Below are 20,434 nucleotides of genomic sequence, written 5' to 3'. Positions count from 1 at the left end.
CCTGGTTTGATGCAGTAGGATTTCCTCAGCAAATCTGAAACTCACCCAGGCAGATTCAAGTACTGACTCAAAGGTGCTCAAAAGGGCACACTACCAAGAGGAAGATGTGGGTGCAAGTCACGCTACTGGCCCAGCAGAGCAGGCATCCACGTCCCCTCACACCCAGACTTCCCTACGCTCGCACCTGCAAGGCACATCCTGCTGCCGCAGCCCAGGTCTCGCCAGGAGCCCGAGCTGGGCACTTATAGCCCTATGTCCATCCCCCCGCAGCCACAGCCACCTCTGAGAGACCAGAACCCTCCTCTGACCGCCAGTTTATAAGCTGCGCACCGCGCAAGAACCACCCGCCCCCTCAGGCCCAGGCGCCCTCAGGCCCAGCCCCGCCTCAGGGCCGAACGCACCTCACGGCTCAGCCCCGCCGCGGGGCGGCCATCCCTTCACACCTCCGCGCTGAGCTTCTCCGGGCCGGCTGTTCCTCCGGGTTGAGCCCCCTCGAAGCGCAGCTTCTCCCCAGGGTCGAGCGCCCTGAGTTTCTCCTCAGGGCTGGGTCTCGCTCGCTGCACCGCCGCCCCTCAGCGCTGAGCCCTCCTCAGGGCTGCGCGTCTCTCTGAACTAAAGCCCCCTCGAGGGACATCTCCTCGGGGCTGCGCGTCTCTCTGAACTAAAGCCCCCTCGAGGCACATCTCCTCGGAGCTCGGTCCCCTCAGGGGCGGCTCCTCCTCAGGGCTCGAGCCCGCGCAGGGCGCGTGCCGGGCCAGACGCCGCGCGCCGCCGCAGCTGCGGAGCGCACAGGGCACGGACGGGACAGCCCCAGGGAAATAACCCAAACAAACCAACCCAACCGCGTCCTAAGGAGAGGGCTCAGTTTCCCAGAGCACATTCTAGAACGACAAGCCTGTCTAAAGGGAGAGATGTGCGTGTCTCAGCCCAGGGCAGGGCTACACCCTCAGTGGTACAGGGGAAGTTCTGCCTCGGTCTTACACTTCAGCTCCTCGGTAAACCCGTCCTGCACAAAACATCACTTTTATGAATAAACAATGTTACTTAAGATGGATAAGAAGCTGAAGAAGAAACCAATTTCTCCAGCAGAAAGGCCTCAGTATAATGAATGGTACACAACTGTGCAGAATTATTTAGTGTGTGGGAAAAGATTTGCAACAGACACCAAGTCTACAGTCTTTTATTATATTTTATAGATTAAATATATCTTCAGTAGAGTCTCTTTCTTAAAACACACAAAAGGAAAAATACATTCTTCATGTACATATGAAATACTGATCAGGTAGCAGGAACCACATACAGTACAAAGTATGAACACAGCAACATACACATCACCACCTTGGATGATTATCAGGCTTTTTATAAAGTAAAATTAGAACAACTCAATCCACAGGCTTCCCTTCCATGCTATTTTGTGGGATTGTGCAGGAAAGGTTTTGCTTTTTGTTCTTCTTTTTACTTTTTAAAGGCATTATAAAATCCTTGCATTGCATGAAAAATTATCAAACTCCACAAGCTTTACCTCTTTCACACATTCATAATCATAATACAATTTTTATTGTGATTGCAGCCCAACTCCAAAAATCCAGGGAAAAACAAATATATATAACCTGGTGAAGAGAAAGGAATGAATCAGACTGATTGTTGCAATGTCCAGGAAATGTGTACACACATACACAAAGGGTGGAAGATAGTGAGGTGATTGAGCATCTCCTATTTATTACAATTTTGGAGGGCACGGGGTTGGATGTTTCCCTGTGGCAGTGAATCTCTAGTGCCCCTCAGTATGGGATGTCATTCTGGTAGTACTGGATCATGTCATATGTCCTACTCCTAGAGAAGAAAAGCAAAGTCAAAGGTAAGTAAAAGTTTAACAAAACACTGCACCCATTGTCACAGAAACAAACATCAAGATCCCACAGAAACAAAACATGGGTGAAGGAAATTAGCTGCTAATCAGAACTAGCCCTACAGGCTTTGAAGGCATTGTGAAGGCCCAGTTACTGTTATGAACAGCTCAAAACATCCTGCACTTGTTTAGAATAGGTAAAAAAAGTATTTCCATGCTTCTCAGTGTGGCAACAGCAACAGAAGCTTGGATCCTGTGTATGGATAAGCCAGGAGCACCTCACACTGCATTGGCAGTTTGTTTTAGAAGGAAATACATAATGAATGAAGCAAGATCATCACGGCTGCACAGGAACAGGATTATGTGGAAATAAAGATGATTTAATAAAAGAGAATGCTAATAATGAAAATAAAAGTGCAGGGGAAATAACGGCATTAATAGCATCTCTGATGAGCAACTGAACAAACAAGTCTCTTACTCAGACCAATGGACATGCACAATGTTTTTTAAGAAACCTTCTCCTTACAAAATAAAAGGGAACAAGCTTCAAGACCAGTATCTCTTAACTATTGACCAGAAGACATGCTATTCCTGTTGCCATTTGATACAATTCTGTACTATTTATCCCTTTATTCATAGAGTTAACAATACCCTATATAAAAGAAGATACCACAACCAGACATAAACGCCTAACAGTACAGTTGGCCACGCTCTAACATAGGTGCCAAAATGCCTTACTTTTGGGCCAAAGATTCACTCTGACAGAAAATCTTCTATTCTTTAGACTAGCCAGCCTTATTATTTGACCAGCCTGGGATTCAGCCTTCTTTTCCAATGTAAAAAGGAGAGGATGAAGCATATTCAGAAGCAAAGTTACTATTCTGCATTATATAAGTATCAACAGTGCAAAAATGGTTGGCATCTGACTGATAAAACTCTACTTTTTAACTCTTTTCAAAGCTTCTGACTTTCCTTTAGCCATAAGTAGAAGACATGTATAGATGCCAAACCTGTTGCTGAGGAAACAATTCTGGATGATCTTAATGATGAAAGTTGCAGCCTCCCGTTCAGTCATGTTGGGGCTGAACCTGTGTCTGTATGCAGAAAGTCACAAAAAGCAAGAGTAGAATTAGTGAGGTTTCCTTTGAGTATGATGTACATGTGTCAGCTCACCCAGGTGCTGATTTCACTTGCTCCAAGTACCTACTTCTTGTGAGACTACCTTGTTCAAATTACACAATGTTTTAATAAGCACTTGCTGTTAGACTAATACTGGAGAGAGAGGCTGTGAACTTTTCTTCAGTCTAGTGGTAACTTTAGGAACAGCAGATTCCTCTTCCTAGGCAGCTGCTACTTATAAAGTATCTTTATACCTAGGAGTACCCTTGAGCTCAAGCCCATCATACTTCATGAATCCGTGCTTATCTTTAGGAAATTGAAGGAAGTTTTATGCCCGAAATGCTAAGCTAACTCTGCTGACTCTGAAGGCACAAACCTGAAGGGCTGTTCAAAGTGACACATTATAATTCGTATTTGCCTAAACCGTTGGATGTTACAACATAGTCCCACTCAGTACTGCTTAATCTGGTAAACAGATTTTAAGATGCTGTTCTTCTGAGTCCAGCCCCATTTCAGAGGACATTAGACTCTGTAAGACATTACCTCTCAATTAAAGTAGATCTTTCCCTTACAGTATTATTTTGCTAGGTCTATGAACTTAAAGATAATCTACAGTCACTGAACAGCTTTAACTTAATTCTATGAAAAGGCCTCCGGAATTCCTACCTTCTGAGATGTTCTATAAGCAAAAGTTACCATTTTCACAATGTTAAGCCATCTGTGTAGCATGACTCTTATACTCACTGCCCAAGTTGTGGCAGTATGCATTCTGTGAAGAACATTTTCCAGTTTATACACCTGCTGACTTACTTCAACAGCTTGATTGTCTGCCCTCGGAAACAGGGTAGCCCTGTGTCCAGCATTAATGTAACCAGTGAGACCACAGCATCCATGTAAGGCCTAGAGAAAGACAGGACAAAAAGGTTACAGCACTCAAACTTCTGCAGCCTTACGAGATAAAGCAGACAAACTGAGGGGTTCAACGAGCTGGATCACACCTTTTTCTGTAATTAAATCAACACATGTAATCCTCTCACGTTTGCCATGGAGTGACACCATTGCTTGCAATCTGTCACTTCAATTCAATTTCACTCCCTTATGCTGGACTTACCAGATACTCAGAATGCTACAAGATGAACAGTCTCAAGGAGAATTATACAAAGCAATGCTTTAGTAAACAGTATTTCTTTGGCATCTGAAAGGTGAATTAGTACAAGAGGCAAAACCAGCAATACCACAGTAACAGACTATTCTTTGCTACATCAGCCCAGTTTCACTTCTTCTTCTCCTCCTACTCAGAACATTTATTACCTACTTGGGTGAAATTTTTGCCTTGACATAAAACTTCCTCCAGACTGCTCCCCTCAAGGAACCAAACTGATCTTAACTCCAAGACAGCCCCTTTTGGGGCTACTAGCTGAAAAAAACTTTGATAACGTAAGATAACATCGATAATACTTCATACTCATGATAGAATGAGCTTACATATGATTCTTATTGTACTGTCCTCCTCTCATCCACGTGCAACATCCTCTTCATGTAGATTTATTAGTGCTCCTGCATGTAAAAGCAAACCCTCTGTGCTTGGTATGGTACAAGGTAAAGTTGCAAATCTTTATGGTGACTGGCTGGCAATCACAGCTGAAGAGCTGAGCTTCCAAAACCCCTGCATATTTTACATTAGAAAACTAGCACTTTTTCATATCTTCTACCTAATTAACTCTAGCTGAAATGATGAGTAATATGATTGTCCTATTTGGGAAAATAAGAAAGATTTAGATTCTCCTGTAATTTCTTAATGCAAAGTTTTAACAGCATACTACATCATGTGAGGAAATGTGTGTAAAAATACACTTATAAATTGAACATAAAGAAAAGTGTTGACTTCACATTTATAAATTGAATACATTATATAAAAAATTCAAATACAAAATAAGAACAGAAAACACTCCACACAGGCTATAAAATTGCAGGACTATTAAGTTGTTTAAAAGTTTGCAAGATATACCAGGACACAGTCTGACAGGCTTAGACCTCCCACCAACAAATGTTTACTATTATTTATCTTCTCATCTGGTTTTAGGCATGCAATCACTTCCACTTTTGAGCAGTTAAGAACACCTTACCTGACTGCCAAATAGCCTCTGACACACATCTCCATAAACCATTTGAATGGAGTTGCCTCCATTTTTCCTCCCATTATCATCACCATCTCATCAGTCAGCTTAATGTCAGGCTCCCAGCCCAGATTTCCACCAGGTGAGCTTTCAAACATGAATCCAAAATCTGTGCACAGAAGATAAGCTGCCTCATAAACTTTGTTGGTTAATTCTGTCCTGTCAAAGCTTACAGAAATAAATAGGTTTCATGTATTAATACCTACTTTTTCTACCAACATTTAAACTCCAACTGGAAAAAAGCTTTGGTGAAGTGTAAGAACACCAACAAAAGAATCATCACCATGACATTAGAATGATATCAAATAAAAACTCCTTGATGAAACACCTGTGCAGTTCCAGAAAAGGAAAGCTAAAGCAGAGGTCACAGCCTCACACAACTGCATAAATGTACTTGTCAGATTTAATTCTCATACAGTGATGAAAGGAACCCAAATATACATTTATATACTTACATATATGTATATTTACTTATATATGTACACATATATTTATATACTTATACATGTATATACAGACATGTACATACTATACATCTTAAACATGTATAAGTATGCATGCATAAGTACATGCATAGTCCATGTATATTCTTTACTGAAGCTGGTAAAACTTGGCAAAGCTAAATTTACACAGAAGCTGCCAACATGAACACCCATAAAATACTGAACAAACATGAAAAAATCCCATTTATATTTACAAACTGTGAAACTGATTGATCTCAATAGGGAAAGGGCATATTTTCTTCTGTGAGCAATATAGCAGAAGGAAAAGGTAACTACTGAGATCTGAGTGTGGATATGACTGACCGATATGAATGATGTGTCCCTTTTTGTCCAGCATGATGTTGCCATTATGCCTGTCCTTAATCTGGAGCAGAAACAAGAGGAGACTATAGGCAGCCATACTGCGGATGAAATTATAGCGAGCCTGTACAAACAAGAAGTTAAAACAAATCAGAACAACCCAGGGAATTTAATAACTCTCCATCCAAGGAGCAGATACAGCTGAACAAAGTGGGTTTTTTTTCCTTGCTTTTCCATTCATTATTAATTTGAAGCAATGTTCAATGATATTCTCCATACATCTACAGTTGCAATAACTTCTTTAGCTAACTCACTCATAGCTAAAAATGGATTATCAGCATCAGAAACCAGATACAGCATTAGTAGTCATTATCCAATTATTTGTCACTATTTCTTATAGCTAGAATGTTTCTCAGTTGATAATTTGCTGTGCTTGCCAACTGATATTTTACCTTCTGGAATGCAAGGGTAGACTCATCTCCATATTGCCTTGTAAAGTAATCATACATCCCAAAGTCTGTCTGCCTGCCCAGCTGGTCACGGGATGTGCAGTCAGGAATGCATTCAATAACACCACACTGAAGGGGAAGAAGAGAAACAGGTCTGTAAACCATGCTCCCCACAGATACTTTGTTCATGGCTCTTGGCAGTCATACAAGTCCCCTGGGAAATGTGGGGAAGCCTACAGATCACTGAATACAGAGTTTCTAGTTTATTTGTTAAAAAAGTATAACCAGTTCTTTAGGATTTTCATGCAATATAAGACAAGCTCTGTGACTTCCCACTGACTTGCACAGTGTAGTCCCCAAAATCAAACAAGCACAAATAACCACAGCCAGCAAAATTTCAGAGCCAAAAGCTTCAGAAAAGCAGGAAACAGAAGAGGAAAGACTCTTTTTGTTGCTAATACTCTAAATACTTGGCATAAGTGATGTGGGCAGTATTTCCTTGCAGTATGGAATTTTCTTGCACACTGGAAGAGGAAGTTTTTTTAATTAGGAGCTATTTTCTACAGCAGTACAATTAATTGCCCACTTACCCCTGGAGCTGTGGCCACCACTCTGTATGGAAACACAAAGAGATCCAGGCCTACCAGCTGAAATATATTCTTGAAGAGATCGATGATTTGTAAAGCTAACATGTCCTGTTATACAAGAAAAAGAAAGCACCAGCATTACAGGGGTTACAGATCATAAATTAGATTGCAAACATTCTCTGAAGAACTCTGAAATGAACATTAAGTTACCCCAGCAGGTCTGCAGATGTGTGCTTGTGCATGCACTGTGGCTCTGGGGGAAATCAAAAAGGGAAAAGATAAATGCTGTCTAAGGGGGTAGCAAAAAACACTGAAGATATAACTGCTGACCTATCAAAAACAAACTTTTCCACCCCCCTTGGGTAAGAGGGCTACTAGTAACTCCAGGGACAACAGCAAGCATTCCTGCTTCATCAAAAACAATCAAGCTTCAACCCACAAGATACCACCTTGCAAACTACTGCTATATTACCAAATAGTTCAGTTGAAAAATAAGCTCTGAAAAAGAATTTTAAGTTATGGTCAACTGTCTTGAAAGAATGGCCTTTGTTTCCAAACCAGCACTTCTCTAGTGGTACAACCCAGTTCTCTCTCGCAGTCTGTAACTAACGGCGTTTCTCAAAATTCCAAAGGAAAATATTTCTATACTAAAGTTACTTTCTTCTTACATATTGTCACCTACAAATCTGTCTTCTTTAACTCCGAGCCTGATAGCTTTGTACCTGTCTGCAGTCATCGCCCACTTTGAAGATAGCTGCCTGCCAACAGATTTTCTTACTGTCCACCCCTTCTTCTGCACTTTCATCTATGGAATCAGAACGACAACGCAGACCTGCAAGAAGAGCAAAAAGCAAAACCCAGACAGGGACTTTTAATTAGTAACTTTGTCATGACAAGCCCTCTCTGCACTCAAACCCACAACAAATTTCACTGCAGGTGCACTACAGATATTTCTGCTTTGCAAGGTGAATGGCACAGTCCCACAGATGTGACTTAAAAAAAAAAAATTTGAAAAAAAAATATTTAAGTTTTCAGAATTTTCTGCTCATTTCCTTTGATCCAGTTTCATTTCAAAATTTAACATGGAAACAATCTGACTGCAGCAGTACAGCTCACTATAAGCAGGCAATTTTAAAGGAATTGCTGACTCTTAAGCAGTAGTGTCAATGATTAAGACACAGTTACTAACCTTCTTTTTCAAGCTCACTAACTCCACATCGTTTCACCTTAAATTTGGCCAGGTATGGTGCTTTTGCTGCACTAAATTGTAATAAAAATAAAGATGATTATGAGTGCATGTTAGCCCAACAACAACTTCTAGAAAAACACCTAGATGTCATTAATTAACCTAATGGGAGAATATAACAAGAGCATGGTACCTCTGCATAGGAGTTCCTGATTTGTAATCAATGTCCAGAACAATAGCTTCAGGATTGCTGGGCAAGTAACAGCCTGCAAAATGGAGCAGACAGCTGAGAATTAATTGATTGGGTAGTGTGACAATGCAAGTTGGAGAACAGTTGATGCCAGTGTCTGTAACTTCAGTACATAATTTTTAATTAAATAAAATGTTTAAAATAAACTGGAGATTACAGTCTGTGAGCCAGGGAGGATGCAGTGTCCTTTGCATCAGCCAGTGATTGACAGAAAATAACAGAATACAGTTTTGAACTAATGCTGCAGAATCCACACCACAGGAATGTACAGAGAGGACTTCTCTTACAACAGTCCCTAATAGGATGTGGCAGCATGCCCCAGTGCACTGGGGAGGGCCCTTAGCAACCAACACATGGTAAGAGAATTGAAACCTGTTAGAGATCAGGAAAAGCTCTTTCAAACTGTTTTAAAGAGAAGATTCAGACTGGGAAAACATATGTTCAAGGTTTGTAAGGATCTTCAGACAATGATGTTTCAAGGGAATGCCTGATGGGAGAATAAGGAGAGTGAAGGGAGCTGGACACGCTTCATTCTTGAGGTAACTTCTCAAAAGCACCTCACTTTTTTGAAAAAGAAAGCAGGGAAGAAAAAAAAAACAACTAGCTTATTTATCTTCCTTCTTCAGACATACATTTCTATTCTTATCCATGATGCATGTTACCTAACTTGCTCTTGGGCAAGTTTTGATGCACCATATAGAAAATTATTTGGCAGGTAAAAATAATTTAATTCTTTCAAGAAAAAAAAACAATCTAACTGTAACAGAAGCACAGCCACCAGCATCAAAACTGAGAGCTGCAGTCCACTTGCAGAGATTTCAACATTTGCTTTCAGAAAATACACTACTCATGTTGAATGTAAAAAGCCCACTATATGATATGATTAAATCACTTCTTACCAGGTTGCACTTTCACTTCGGACAGAGCACTCAAACAGGCTTTTTTTCTTTCATCTCCTTTAGGGAATGGCCTAGAAAGATGAGTGATATTTTATTTATCTGCATACTACATATTATTCTCTATACTAACCTTAAACATTTTTCAAATAATGATAGAGATCTCTTACTGTGCCTGCTTCTAGAGAACTTACAGGATCATTACCTAGCTAGAACATTTTCTATCTTAATGAAGGTTACAGTCATTGCTTTGTAGATTTAACATTTACTTGACATACAGGTTGTTAACAAACCCAAACAGCGTGAGAGATGTGAATGAAATATATGAAGGCTTTTCCTGATGCAGAAATCTAAGTATTATTATACCTTTGTAAACACTGCTATCCTTCTGTCAAAGTAATTTTTGCTTGTGGAAGTTATTCTAGAATAAGAACATTGCTAACTGGAGAAGGACAAGCCAGTATAATGCCTATGTAATTATATGCCTAATTTGTTTGCATGCTTGGCATGACTGCAGGTGTCATCTGGGTAACTGGCACCATGGTTAACGATTCGTACATACAATCACCCAGTTTGCACAGAAACTTGTGTTAACCACTTATTGAAGGTGGTGACACAATCCTGTGCTCACCTGGTGTAGCAGCATGCAACTGAAAGGCATTGCTTATGCTCTCGTTTTTGCAGTGCAGATCACTGAAGCAGCAACATAACACTTAATGAAATCATCACAAATTACACATTTGTTCATTTGTGCCATCTACAAAGCAAACAGCATCTTCTTTATGTTGTCTTTACACTGGAGATTTACACAAACCAGATTAATTTTAAGGCTGGGGTGCAAAATGCAATGCTTGCAAAGCATAATGATTATCTGTTGCTTAATTATTACTTGATACTAACAAACAGTGGATTGATTTCATTCTAAATATCAAGATCCTCAGACCCTAACCCCCTCTTTTACCTCATCCTACTGGATGAAAACATCTTAACATGCATATAGAAGGCACTCAGTACTTGGCTGTTTCTGTAATGTAAGTGTCCCTTAGCCTGATGCCCCTATACTGGTGGTCTGCAAAGCTTCACTGAAAAGGAGATATGTTCCAGGATATACATTTTATGTGACTTTCAAATAATTTTGTACACCAAAGAACGTTTTAAAAATGCACAATGAAACCACATTTACAGACTTAGAGCTTGTGTGCTGAGCTGCTGCCATCCACTGGTAAGCTTTATACAAGTTAAATTACATATCTTACTGCAGTCTTTACAGTCAACAGTGAAAATCTCTCTGCGAGCAGGACTTTGAGTTTCAAGAGATCAACAATCCAATGTTTATGACATCCAATCTTTCTCCATAACCACAATTTAGGAATGAATTAAAAAGACTTAAATATCCAAAAAGAACAATGAAATGTGGGGAAAAGGCAATTTCATGGAGTCTTAGCAGAAGGTAAAACCATTTCCTTACGCTTGAGGTTTTTTTGTTTTGTCATGGTTTATGTTTTGTTTTCTTTGATTGTTTTTAAACTCCTGAAAACACTATCCCAACAACCCAAAATGTGACTTAGCCTCTTAATCAGGACACTGGTAATTAACAGAACAGTGAGCCACCCCCAAAAAAGCACAATTCTGAAGTACAGCACTTACTTGATAATGGCTGAAACGTTGGTGATTTTATTAAAAAAATCAAATTCCCGTTGGTAGAATTCCTTGGCTGGGCCAGATAATGAGCCAGTTATCTCCTCTACTAGCTGCTCAAGAAGTTCCCCAATGTCAGCTGCATGGGAAAAAGGAAGCATTCATGTTAGAAGCTTATTTTGGAAAGCTACGTGATACAGGTGATGGCAATAGCCACCTTCAGATAGCGTTCAAAAAAGGGCACCAATGCAAACCCTGCTGCATCTCTCTTGATCCATTCTGTCAGGTAGAACACTTCTAGAGAACAGGCCCTTACCGCTACAAATGAAAGAGCTAAAAGGATTCTCTCTGCCAAGTGAGAAGCAGGAAGGAGATTTAGTCTGAACTGAGGCAAGGAAAGCAGTCAAGCTAGATTATATTTTAAAGCACTCACGATCTTTTTGGTGTCCTTCTTCATCCAGGTAGATATTAGTTTTCATGTTCCAGATGAACTGGTGAGCCAAGAGCTGGGATTTGGCAGCTGCCCATAGGATGTACTCTCTAACATAACCCATCTGCAACCATATCCAGTCCAGTAAGGATCAAAGATCATTACAACTCTAGCACACTTGATATTACTGCTTCTAACAGCTATTCTTCAAATGCAGAAACATTTAAAGGATGGAAAGAAGACCTCTGCACTCTCATTCACATATGCCCAAGCAAGCCAAACTCTAGAGACAATATTTTTCTTCCATATATTAGAGATAGGATAATAACAAGCAAAATCAGTTTAAGCTTGAATTTTGTCTGATTTGCATTTTAGGTCTAAAAACTGCTTTAATAATCTGTTTTGCTTGTATGCAGCTGTTTCATATCCTCACCTTGTCATAACGAAGTGCCTGCACAATCTGTGGAATGTAGAATAAAATGGCATCCTGAAAGAGAAAAGATGGCAGGGTTTTTACTGTCATTGTTTTAGTAGTTGGAAGTGAAGACAGGGCACATGCATTGAGAAAAACTCCCTTCAGTTAAGCTGATCAACACGAGTAACATAGCTTCTTTATTTTAAACTATATATATATATGCCACCTCCTCAAATCAAGGCATTATTCTGTTCAGTTACTCCCTTCTACATTATAATTATTATGTATTATACAGTCTTAAATTCTGACAAGTGGTAAAAATCCAGCCTTCTGCTGCTTTAGAAGAAACACCTGTCCACTGCCAGAAGATTCAAAAGGAACAATTTGAGAAAACCAGCACAAAGAATTCAGCTTTGAGTGAATTAGGACCAAAAAGTTGCAAGTACAGGAGCTGGTATTCTGTGGGGCAATCAACTTTAACTTTTCATCCCTGTCTATTCACATTCTGAAATGTGGTGTGCCCCTTTAGAATACATTTCTCTGCATGGTGTTAAAATGCAGCCTGTGGCCACAATGACCAAGGCTGTAACTTTATTGGGGTGTTAAGGCTCTCTTGGAACTCACCGGAGGAAAAGATCGCAGGACTTTGACCCCATACTGAGCTGTTAGAGGATGAGGTGGATACATGCTTGAAAAATAGGAAAGGCCAGTTGGTGGATCTGTTGGTGCCCAGCACAGAATATGGCTGAGCTCAGGTGCATCAGCATCAATTGTATGCCAGGTAACCAGGTACTGAAAAAGCAGGTCAGACACATTAGGAGTTTATAGCATCCAGCAGTGTCTGGGTAATACACATCAGACAGTAATGCTATAATCCAGCTTTCTAGGGTAGGGAAGTGAAACATGTGACATTTCAAATTACAAAACCACAACTATTTTATCTAAAGTATTGGTTTTTTTCCCATGGCAATCTAACTGTTGGAATTGCCTTGCCTCCCAGAGCATCAGATTAAGTGAGTGAAGTCAAGTTACTCAAAGCACAATACAAGAGTTGTAGCATAAGGAAAAAGAAATGATGAGCCCTTTTGTAAGGGACAAAAAAGGTTCAGTTTTCCTGTCACCTATTTTACAGGTGATGTACAAAATGTAGCTCTGACAAGACTGTCCCTAACATAACTATAGTGTTTCACTGCAGATCAGCATGAAGAGTCTCCTCCATTTTAAAAGGTTTGGCTTCTTCACACACAGAACAGGTTAATCTTGAATTAAACTCTGAAGCAGCACTCACCAGTGGTCCTTCTACATACGATGTAAAAGGAGCAGAAATGGTGCCTGTACAGCAAGTGATGAGTTCTGAGACATTTTTTATATGGTTAGAATATGCCCAGGAGCAAAATGTACCATTAGCTAATGAGCCACCTACTCTTATTACTGTGATTCTTGCCTCAGCACCCTATTGCTACAGCTGTTCTGTCATTCTCTGCTACAGAGCCATGGTTAGCACTAGAACATACACTGTCCTCAAGCTGTATTTTCCAACATATCTGAATGAAACTGGCAGAATGGGGCTCTGTAACAGTATAAATATTCACAAATACCTTTATTGCTTCGGGTACATCACTAACAGCTCCTGGGTCCAACCGAACCAGACGGGTCACTTCTGTTCCAATAGCTTCAGTGTTCTTAAATCTAAGTATAACCATGAATACAATAACATTATTAGACAATTTTGACAGTTTCTTCTATTTGTGTGAAGATAAGACAGCAAAAGGCAGAAAAATACATGCTTAATAAACAAATAGTCCAACTATGAAATAAGGCACACTGAGGGACCAAAAGAGGATTCAGGAACAACTGGTCCTCATCCAATGCTTTTGTGTAAACCACTAGTATTTTAGCCCACTATTAAATTCTTGGCTGAAATACACTGTCTGGGACTCTAAAGAAACCAGTGCACAAGACTCTACTTGGCAAAAACTATCACTGTTGTAAGGGGGAAAGAATTTCATTTCCCTTCCAGAGCCAGCTATGCTAATTCTTCTATAATACTTACTGAAGTGCAAGCCAATATATAGCTGCAACACTTCACTCAAAGACACCTTTAGCACAGTTTAAATGCTATGCCTGCTAATGGGTTAAATGTTATTAAAAACCAAACATGATTTCTTCTGAACAAAACACCATCTAAGTGCTAGCAAAGGATGGGTGGCAGGAAAGGAACCTGGCTCCACTAGAGCCTGAGCCAAATGAGTTTATTAAGTAATCTAGTTCCTTTGATTTCAAAGGCCTGAAGCAGCTGTGAAAGTGTGCAAGGGGGCTGTAAACAGGAGCAAGTGTTACCAGTGTTAAGTACTCACTCAGCTTCTAAGGCAGCAGGAATTAAAATAGGTCTTTCATTTGAAATATCTCACCTGGTAGGCAGCTGTACAGCAAGATGGGGAGAAATGCTCCAAGCCAGATTCACATTATCCTTCCACTGCTTCTCACTAAGACTGATATACTTAGACCTCCAGTTTGCTACACTGCTCTCTCCAGTTTGATCCAACTCTAGCTCAGGGGAAGACAGGGGATTGTACCATGTGATTAAGCGTTCAATCTCAGTAGCCTGAGGAAAACAGAAAAAAAAGACTGTTTTTTCTGGAAGAAAAAACACTCCCAGTTTCATACTCTAGTTTATATATCCTGAACAACAACAGGGTCTTAGAAATTCATGCAGTTTACCCATTCTTCTGATGACTCACCAGCAATGACAGCAGTAATGTTCTTCGTTTCATGTAGTACTTGTGCAGCTGAGTACCTCTGTTAGTCTTCTTAGACATTCCTTGGGAAAAGGATAAAAAGTTTTCAGTTTTGCTCAGTAGGTTAAATGGTACTTTCAAACTGTCCACACCTGGCAACATTAACACATTCAGAACTGAATAACCATAGGACACTCCTCAATTTAGATCAGAGTGACTTCACAAAGTCAGCACTGCAGTGACTCATCATACAGTTGCTCTCTAAATATATGGAGTACAACAGGCTACAGGGATATCAACAGAGCCAGTATTGCATTCACTTTAGAAACACAACAGCCTGCTAAAAAGAAAGGGCACGTAGTTTACAACAGCATAAACACACAGCCCACAATCTGATGTCACTCTGCAGCCCCCCCCAAATACTAGGGGCATGTTTGCACAAAAAAAGCAAGTTCCTTACAGATTTCAATACATCTTGAGAACCAGTCTTACTTCTGCACTACAGAACTGAACATTCCATCAAAAAAAACACCAAAAAACAACAACCCCAAGTAATTTTAAAACTTTGATGCTTGCTACCAGTGAGACTTTTTCTGTCTCTTCTCTGAAGTTTGGCACTGGTAATTAAACACCCTTCCAGAATAACAAGACCCCAATATTAAAGGTAAATATTGCCTTTAAGCAATATCTGCATATAAAATAAGCTGTAAAGTTGGCTGCAATGCGGTGGTTACAATGAAAAAGTTACCAGATTTTTTAGATATGGTTGACATGCCACTGGACAAAGGGTAAGTATTTATCCATCCTTGTGTAGCCTGTTGCCGTGATCCAACGTTGATATCCAAGTTGCTCCTGGTGTCTTGATTATCTAACAACAGAGCACAGATCTGATGTAGAATCCAATGAAAGAAACAACAGGCTTTTGAAACAGCACATAAAGGAACTCACCAGGTGGCACGAGTTGGCTGGCTGTCAGATACTTCTTATCTGAGAACATTGCTGTCCAAAACTTGATCAATATGCTGATATCTTCACGAAGCCGCTTCTCCCCTTGTGTTGGGAACTTTGAGGGACAACTTAAATAAATCAAACAAATAATGTGAAGTTGCATGTATTAGAAAAAAAAAACACAACAAAATCCACACAAATCTAAACAAGTCATATTTCTTATTCTGACCAGAATCTACAAGGATGAGACAACATAATTATATTTTATCCTCACTGCTTTATTCTGTCTGACTGAACAACACAAATTCCTGTTATAAGAGAGAATTAAGCAGCAGCCTGTCAGCATCTTGGATTCATCTGAAATTTAATATTATGACTGACTGGCCTCCTCACATGCAGACATTCCTATCTATTATTCTTTGTGTCTATGTCAAACATTGAAATCATCAGATGCAGCATGGGTGTATTTTTCAAAACAGCGAAACTGTATCTCAGCCACACACTATGTAACAGCAATTGTTTAAATCTTATAAGCCTAGGTACAGTTTTGAGCACTGAATAAATTCCAAAATAAGGAGAGAAAGAAAAGAATAGAAACATTCCTGAAGGTACTACTTTATAAACCACACATAAAAACTGAACTTAGATCTAAGCCTCTTTGAGATGGTTTATGAACTATATAAAAACACAAGGAAAATTAAAGTTTCTGTTAAAATAGGTGAAAAAGGAATGGAAGAAGTTAAATCACTAGAAGAGAAAGACAGCTGCTGCTTTGAAGTATTATAGAAATGACACACACACTTTCAGTGAGTAGTTGCAAATAAAAAAAGTACCTGAAATAATCAAAAGCAGTTGAATAAATTTTTTCTCTCAAAACGTTTCGAATAGTTGCATTTGGAACCACATCAGCATGCAGCAAAGACAAACCCAGAGTCAGCAACCTAACAAGCAAAAGAGTTGAAGGATTAACATTTTTGCATTCCCAGTTACAGCTGTAACTCCATTCAAATATAATAATAATTAAAAAGTGTCTCTTTCCAACCACTTGACAAACTGTTCTCATTATCATAAGTCTATTCCTAAACCTGTGACTACAGAACTAAAGAAAGTTGAAGCTTTCAAGTCACAAGAAGTTAAAACAATTAATGTAGAAAAATCATCCCCAACTGATACACCGACTGGGTCCACAATGTGGGCAATTCACTGCATGAATTTATCCCACAAAGTTTTCAGACGCACCAAAAATTACCTTCAAGCTAAAGTTAGTGACTTCTTGGAAAGCAGAGCTTAGACTCTACATCATCCCAGCCTTTTCAAGGAACTTTCACCTTGAAGCCAAGGACATGTTATACATATTTAGTGTTCAGTTTTCTTCTCCCACCCCTCTATAACCTTGTTTCTCCCAGCAAGGGAAAAACCAAAAGTACTCACTTAAAGCGGGGCCCAATTGCTGCCACGTGCCTGTTCAGGCTGCCCTTCGCCCCTCCGATGTTCAGCGACAGAGACCGCTGGAGCAGGCTGGAGAAGATCTCTATTTGGTCAGAACTGCAGTACTTGGCTATTTCAAACCTCTGCACCAAAAACTGAGAAAGAGAGAGAAGCATGCTGTGCTGCCTTTGACCTTTTCTCATCTCAAAAAAAAACCCAACCCACCCCAGTCTCTCCTGTTTCCAACACCTTTCTCGCCTCAGCTATTATGATCATCCAAAAAGAGCGTGCCTCCCGGCTTTGAGGCAGAGGGACAACCTATCATCATGACACCTCTCCCCTTCTCAATGAAGTATTGAATAGTGCAGAGAAGCTTAACCACAGCATCACTGCACCACACCCACATGTGGGATGTTCAGAAGAAACACACACCTCTATCCAGATGTAATGTGGAGTCACCTCTGGTGGACAAGGCCTGGGCTGGCTCTCTTCTGAGGCTGCCAATGGATCTGCTTCTTTCTGCTCAGCAGAAAACAGGCCAACTTTCTGCTCCACTGTCATTTGCCAGGCTCCTGCCATCTCCCGCATGAACTGCAAAGAGGAAAACAGTGTTTCCTGTTTCAAAAGCATCTTCTTAAATGGAAAGCACACAAAAATCTAATACATTAATTAAAATTCACTGCCATATTAACGGAGAGGCAGAGACAGGGTGATGCAGCCCACTGAAATAAAATGTTTCTTTCACATCCTAAATTACCAAGGGAAGAAAGCCTCCCCCAGAAGTTCAGCTAGTAACAGAAAGACTAAAAGCAACAGGAGGCAAGGCTGTACTTTGTTGAGGAGGCTGAGCTGTTAGATGGGGTCATCCATCCTTCTGCTCTACCAAAGGTTACTGCTTCCAACACCAGGACAACACAGACAAGTATATGCCAGGTTCTCATGCGCCACAGGACACAGTTTGTCCCTTGGGCACACAGAGCTGATGAAGTGCCTAAAAAAGATGGCACAACATAAACGTAATTCACTTTTCCTGAACCTGCTCCAGGCAGTAGCATCCTCTGGTAGAAAGGAGGCCCAGAACCAGGGGTGCTTATCTCCTCAACAAGATACAAAGAAATTTCCAGGAAGCCAAAGAAAAAAAATTAAACTGATGCTTATGAAGTTATATCCTGATATGTGCATTTAAACTGACCTAAGTACATTTAGATTGATGATTATCTCCAGCAAGTGAAACACTTATGGCTCACTAACTGGAGCAATTACTAGAGGCAGCTTTTTCAGCTGTGTGGGCTGTCACTACACAATGCTGAGATGCTTTATTTCTATTAGATTCATTTCCACCTCACAAAACACAGCTAGTCTAGCCTGTTACAGGATTGAGACACTTGCAAGCCTATTTTTTATGCAAGGGTGCAATGCCAGATAGCACAGGCTGTGACTGATGAGCAAGGACATGGATTTCTATTTGTTTTAAAACACCATTCTGTGAATTGTGGCAGTTTACGTCCTGATTCATGAGCAGCTCAAGCACCTCAGTAGCAGAGTAAATTGTACAGCTGATCCTAACAGATTTACTCTGCTATATCACTCTTGCTTCTGAGATTCATTTCCTACAGACCACTTTGTGAGGGTGCTCAGACTTCCAACAATATGCAAACAGAGATTTCCTGACAGGCTAAAGTGATTCACAATTCATTTAACATCCTTATTTGATACAGATTCACAATAGCTGTGAATCTCTCAACATTTTCTCCCCACCCTCCCCCTTTTGCAGGGACAGAGAGAGAGTTATTAAATAGCTTCCTACCGGCACTTCTATTCCATTCTTGGCAGCAAGCAGCCACTCCCAGCAAGCAATTGCTGTTTCCATGCCATGTTCATTGAACATTCGCAGGGGTCCCCAACACAGATGATGAAGGAGCTGGGGATCACAGTCTGAAAACAAACATTTGCTCACATTTCTCCAACAGAATAAATAAATGCCTCTCACATCAGCATTAAATTGGTGTGCACAGTATGTAATAATCAATTCTTAATAAATAGCTTCTAGTTTAAGAAGGCTTTTCCCCAATATAAGCCTAATTAAAAAAAACTCAATTTTGCCTCAAGTTGATGCATATTGAGTTTGTGTATGGATAGATTCTGTAATTTATTGCTCTTGACTTTCACAGCCAGAAGGCAGAACTCAATTTGTTTTTCATTACCTTTGCTGCTTATTAGCAGTGCAGTCAACTTAAACATGGCCTGAGTGTAGAATTCAGTGTGGCCTGATTCAAGAGCAGCATTCAGCTCTTTGACCATCAGTTTATTCAGGTCAGATGTACGTCCTGTAGCATTTGAGAACTGAATCATTCCAGAAACCTGTAAAATACAATGGGTTTTTCAACAGAGAACCCTATTTTAGGAATCTAGTTTGGTATTAGTCATGTGCTGACTAAAGGACTCCACAAGCAGAAACATCTTGTGTTGCTGCTTTGCTAAATCTTTAGCTTTATCTGCAATCTAAGAACTTCTTTTGCGAGACCAAAAATAAAATTATCTATTTAATAACCTTGGAAAATTATACCCTTTATATTGGAGGCATTTAACTTTACAGTCCACAACATAGAATGATACAATACTTTAGGTTGGAAGGGACACTGTCCCCTGGAAAGCCATGTCAGAGCTTGTGGACAGTCCACGCTCACAAGAAGCCCTGAACTCACCTCTCCTGCATAGCGGTTGCGCAAGTTAAGAGATGCCATGAAGTTGGAGTAGTCCTTCTTCACACAGGTTGGTCTTTCAGTTAGCTGGGTTGCCTATGACCAGAACACATATAAATATTTGTTACTGTTCATATCCACACCCACTTGTCTTTTTTTCTATTTCTATATTCACATGTTTCACATTTGTTTTTTGTTATGCTAATAAACATAATAGGATCATGACTATTGGGTATAACAGTACCTGGACTGATGAAAATTAAATAAGGAACATGTGCATTAGTTCCATGTATACAGTTGGAAATATATATGTATTTGTATATACTTTTTGAAAGATCAAAAAAAGCATTAGAAGGTAGAATTTCTGGGACTGCTGCTCCCTTTTCATGACCAGGTAAGGAAGAAGACAAGATTAGATGTGATCTTGGTTCTGCCCTCTCCATGTGACAGCTTGCAGAACTGACAATAATGCAGAGAGCATTTTGTTCCTGTCTTTAAAAATGTACATTAATAATCCATGTTTCCCTTTGCAAAACTACTCAGAAATTTGAGACTCAGAGGTTTCTCCTCAAAAATAAACAAAAAAGAATTATTCTTTATACTGTAAAATGGATTTTTTTTATTGGTGATTTAATACTAAAATACAAGGCCAACAAACGCACAAAAAATTCAACACTCCTGCAATGCTTTGCTTCAGAACCAGCCAGCTTGGCTCAGCAATGGATAAACTTTTGAAGACTATTTTTATTACATGTCCAGTCCATGGGAATAAAGCAAGAGGAAAAACAAACTGCTAGCAATCTGAGAGCCTCCTGAAAG

General features: G+C 39.9%; 1 protein-coding gene across 1 annotated transcript in view; it reads right to left on the bottom strand.

Moving 5' to 3' along the window:
* Positions 1 to 1,164: 1,164 nt before the first annotated feature.
* Positions 1,165 to 20,434, bottom strand: part of PI4KA (phosphatidylinositol 4-kinase alpha) — a 60,049-nt gene continuing 40,779 nt past the window's right edge. Inside the window, exons 30-55 of the mRNA XM_051634404.1 lie at positions 19,619 to 19,711; positions 19,118 to 19,274; positions 18,721 to 18,848; positions 17,346 to 17,504; positions 16,917 to 17,068; positions 16,319 to 16,426; positions 15,486 to 15,613; positions 15,286 to 15,405; positions 14,541 to 14,620; positions 14,211 to 14,404; positions 13,398 to 13,488; positions 12,424 to 12,591; positions 11,818 to 11,871; positions 11,388 to 11,508; positions 10,964 to 11,093; positions 9,320 to 9,390; positions 8,364 to 8,436; positions 8,174 to 8,244; positions 7,707 to 7,816; positions 6,988 to 7,092; positions 6,401 to 6,526; positions 5,952 to 6,072; positions 5,095 to 5,254; positions 3,779 to 3,868; positions 2,860 to 2,943; positions 1,165 to 1,833 (exon numbers count right to left, since the gene is read on the bottom strand). Of these exons, the coding sequence (XP_051490364.1) occupies positions 1,782 to 1,833; positions 2,860 to 2,943; positions 3,779 to 3,868; positions 5,095 to 5,254; positions 5,952 to 6,072; positions 6,401 to 6,526; positions 6,988 to 7,092; positions 7,707 to 7,816; positions 8,174 to 8,244; positions 8,364 to 8,436; positions 9,320 to 9,390; positions 10,964 to 11,093; positions 11,388 to 11,508; positions 11,818 to 11,871; positions 12,424 to 12,591; positions 13,398 to 13,488; positions 14,211 to 14,404; positions 14,541 to 14,620; positions 15,286 to 15,405; positions 15,486 to 15,613; positions 16,319 to 16,426; positions 16,917 to 17,068; positions 17,346 to 17,504; positions 18,721 to 18,848; positions 19,118 to 19,274; positions 19,619 to 19,711 (2,946 nt within the window). The 3' untranslated portion in view covers positions 1,165 to 1,781. The remainder of the gene's footprint in view (positions 1,834 to 2,859; positions 2,944 to 3,778; positions 3,869 to 5,094; positions 5,255 to 5,951; positions 6,073 to 6,400; positions 6,527 to 6,987; positions 7,093 to 7,706; positions 7,817 to 8,173; positions 8,245 to 8,363; positions 8,437 to 9,319; positions 9,391 to 10,963; positions 11,094 to 11,387; positions 11,509 to 11,817; positions 11,872 to 12,423; positions 12,592 to 13,397; positions 13,489 to 14,210; positions 14,405 to 14,540; positions 14,621 to 15,285; positions 15,406 to 15,485; positions 15,614 to 16,318; positions 16,427 to 16,916; positions 17,069 to 17,345; positions 17,505 to 18,720; positions 18,849 to 19,117; positions 19,275 to 19,618; positions 19,712 to 20,434) is intronic.

The sequence above is a fragment of the Apus apus genome, chromosome 16 (assembly GCF_020740795.1).
Source record: "Apus apus isolate bApuApu2 chromosome 16, bApuApu2.pri.cur, whole genome shotgun sequence".
NCBI classification, from domain to species: Eukaryota; Metazoa; Chordata; class Aves; order Apodiformes; family Apodidae; genus Apus; species Apus apus.
Note: the sequence above shows the minus strand (reverse complement) of the source record. Positions and strands in the feature narration are given on the sequence as shown.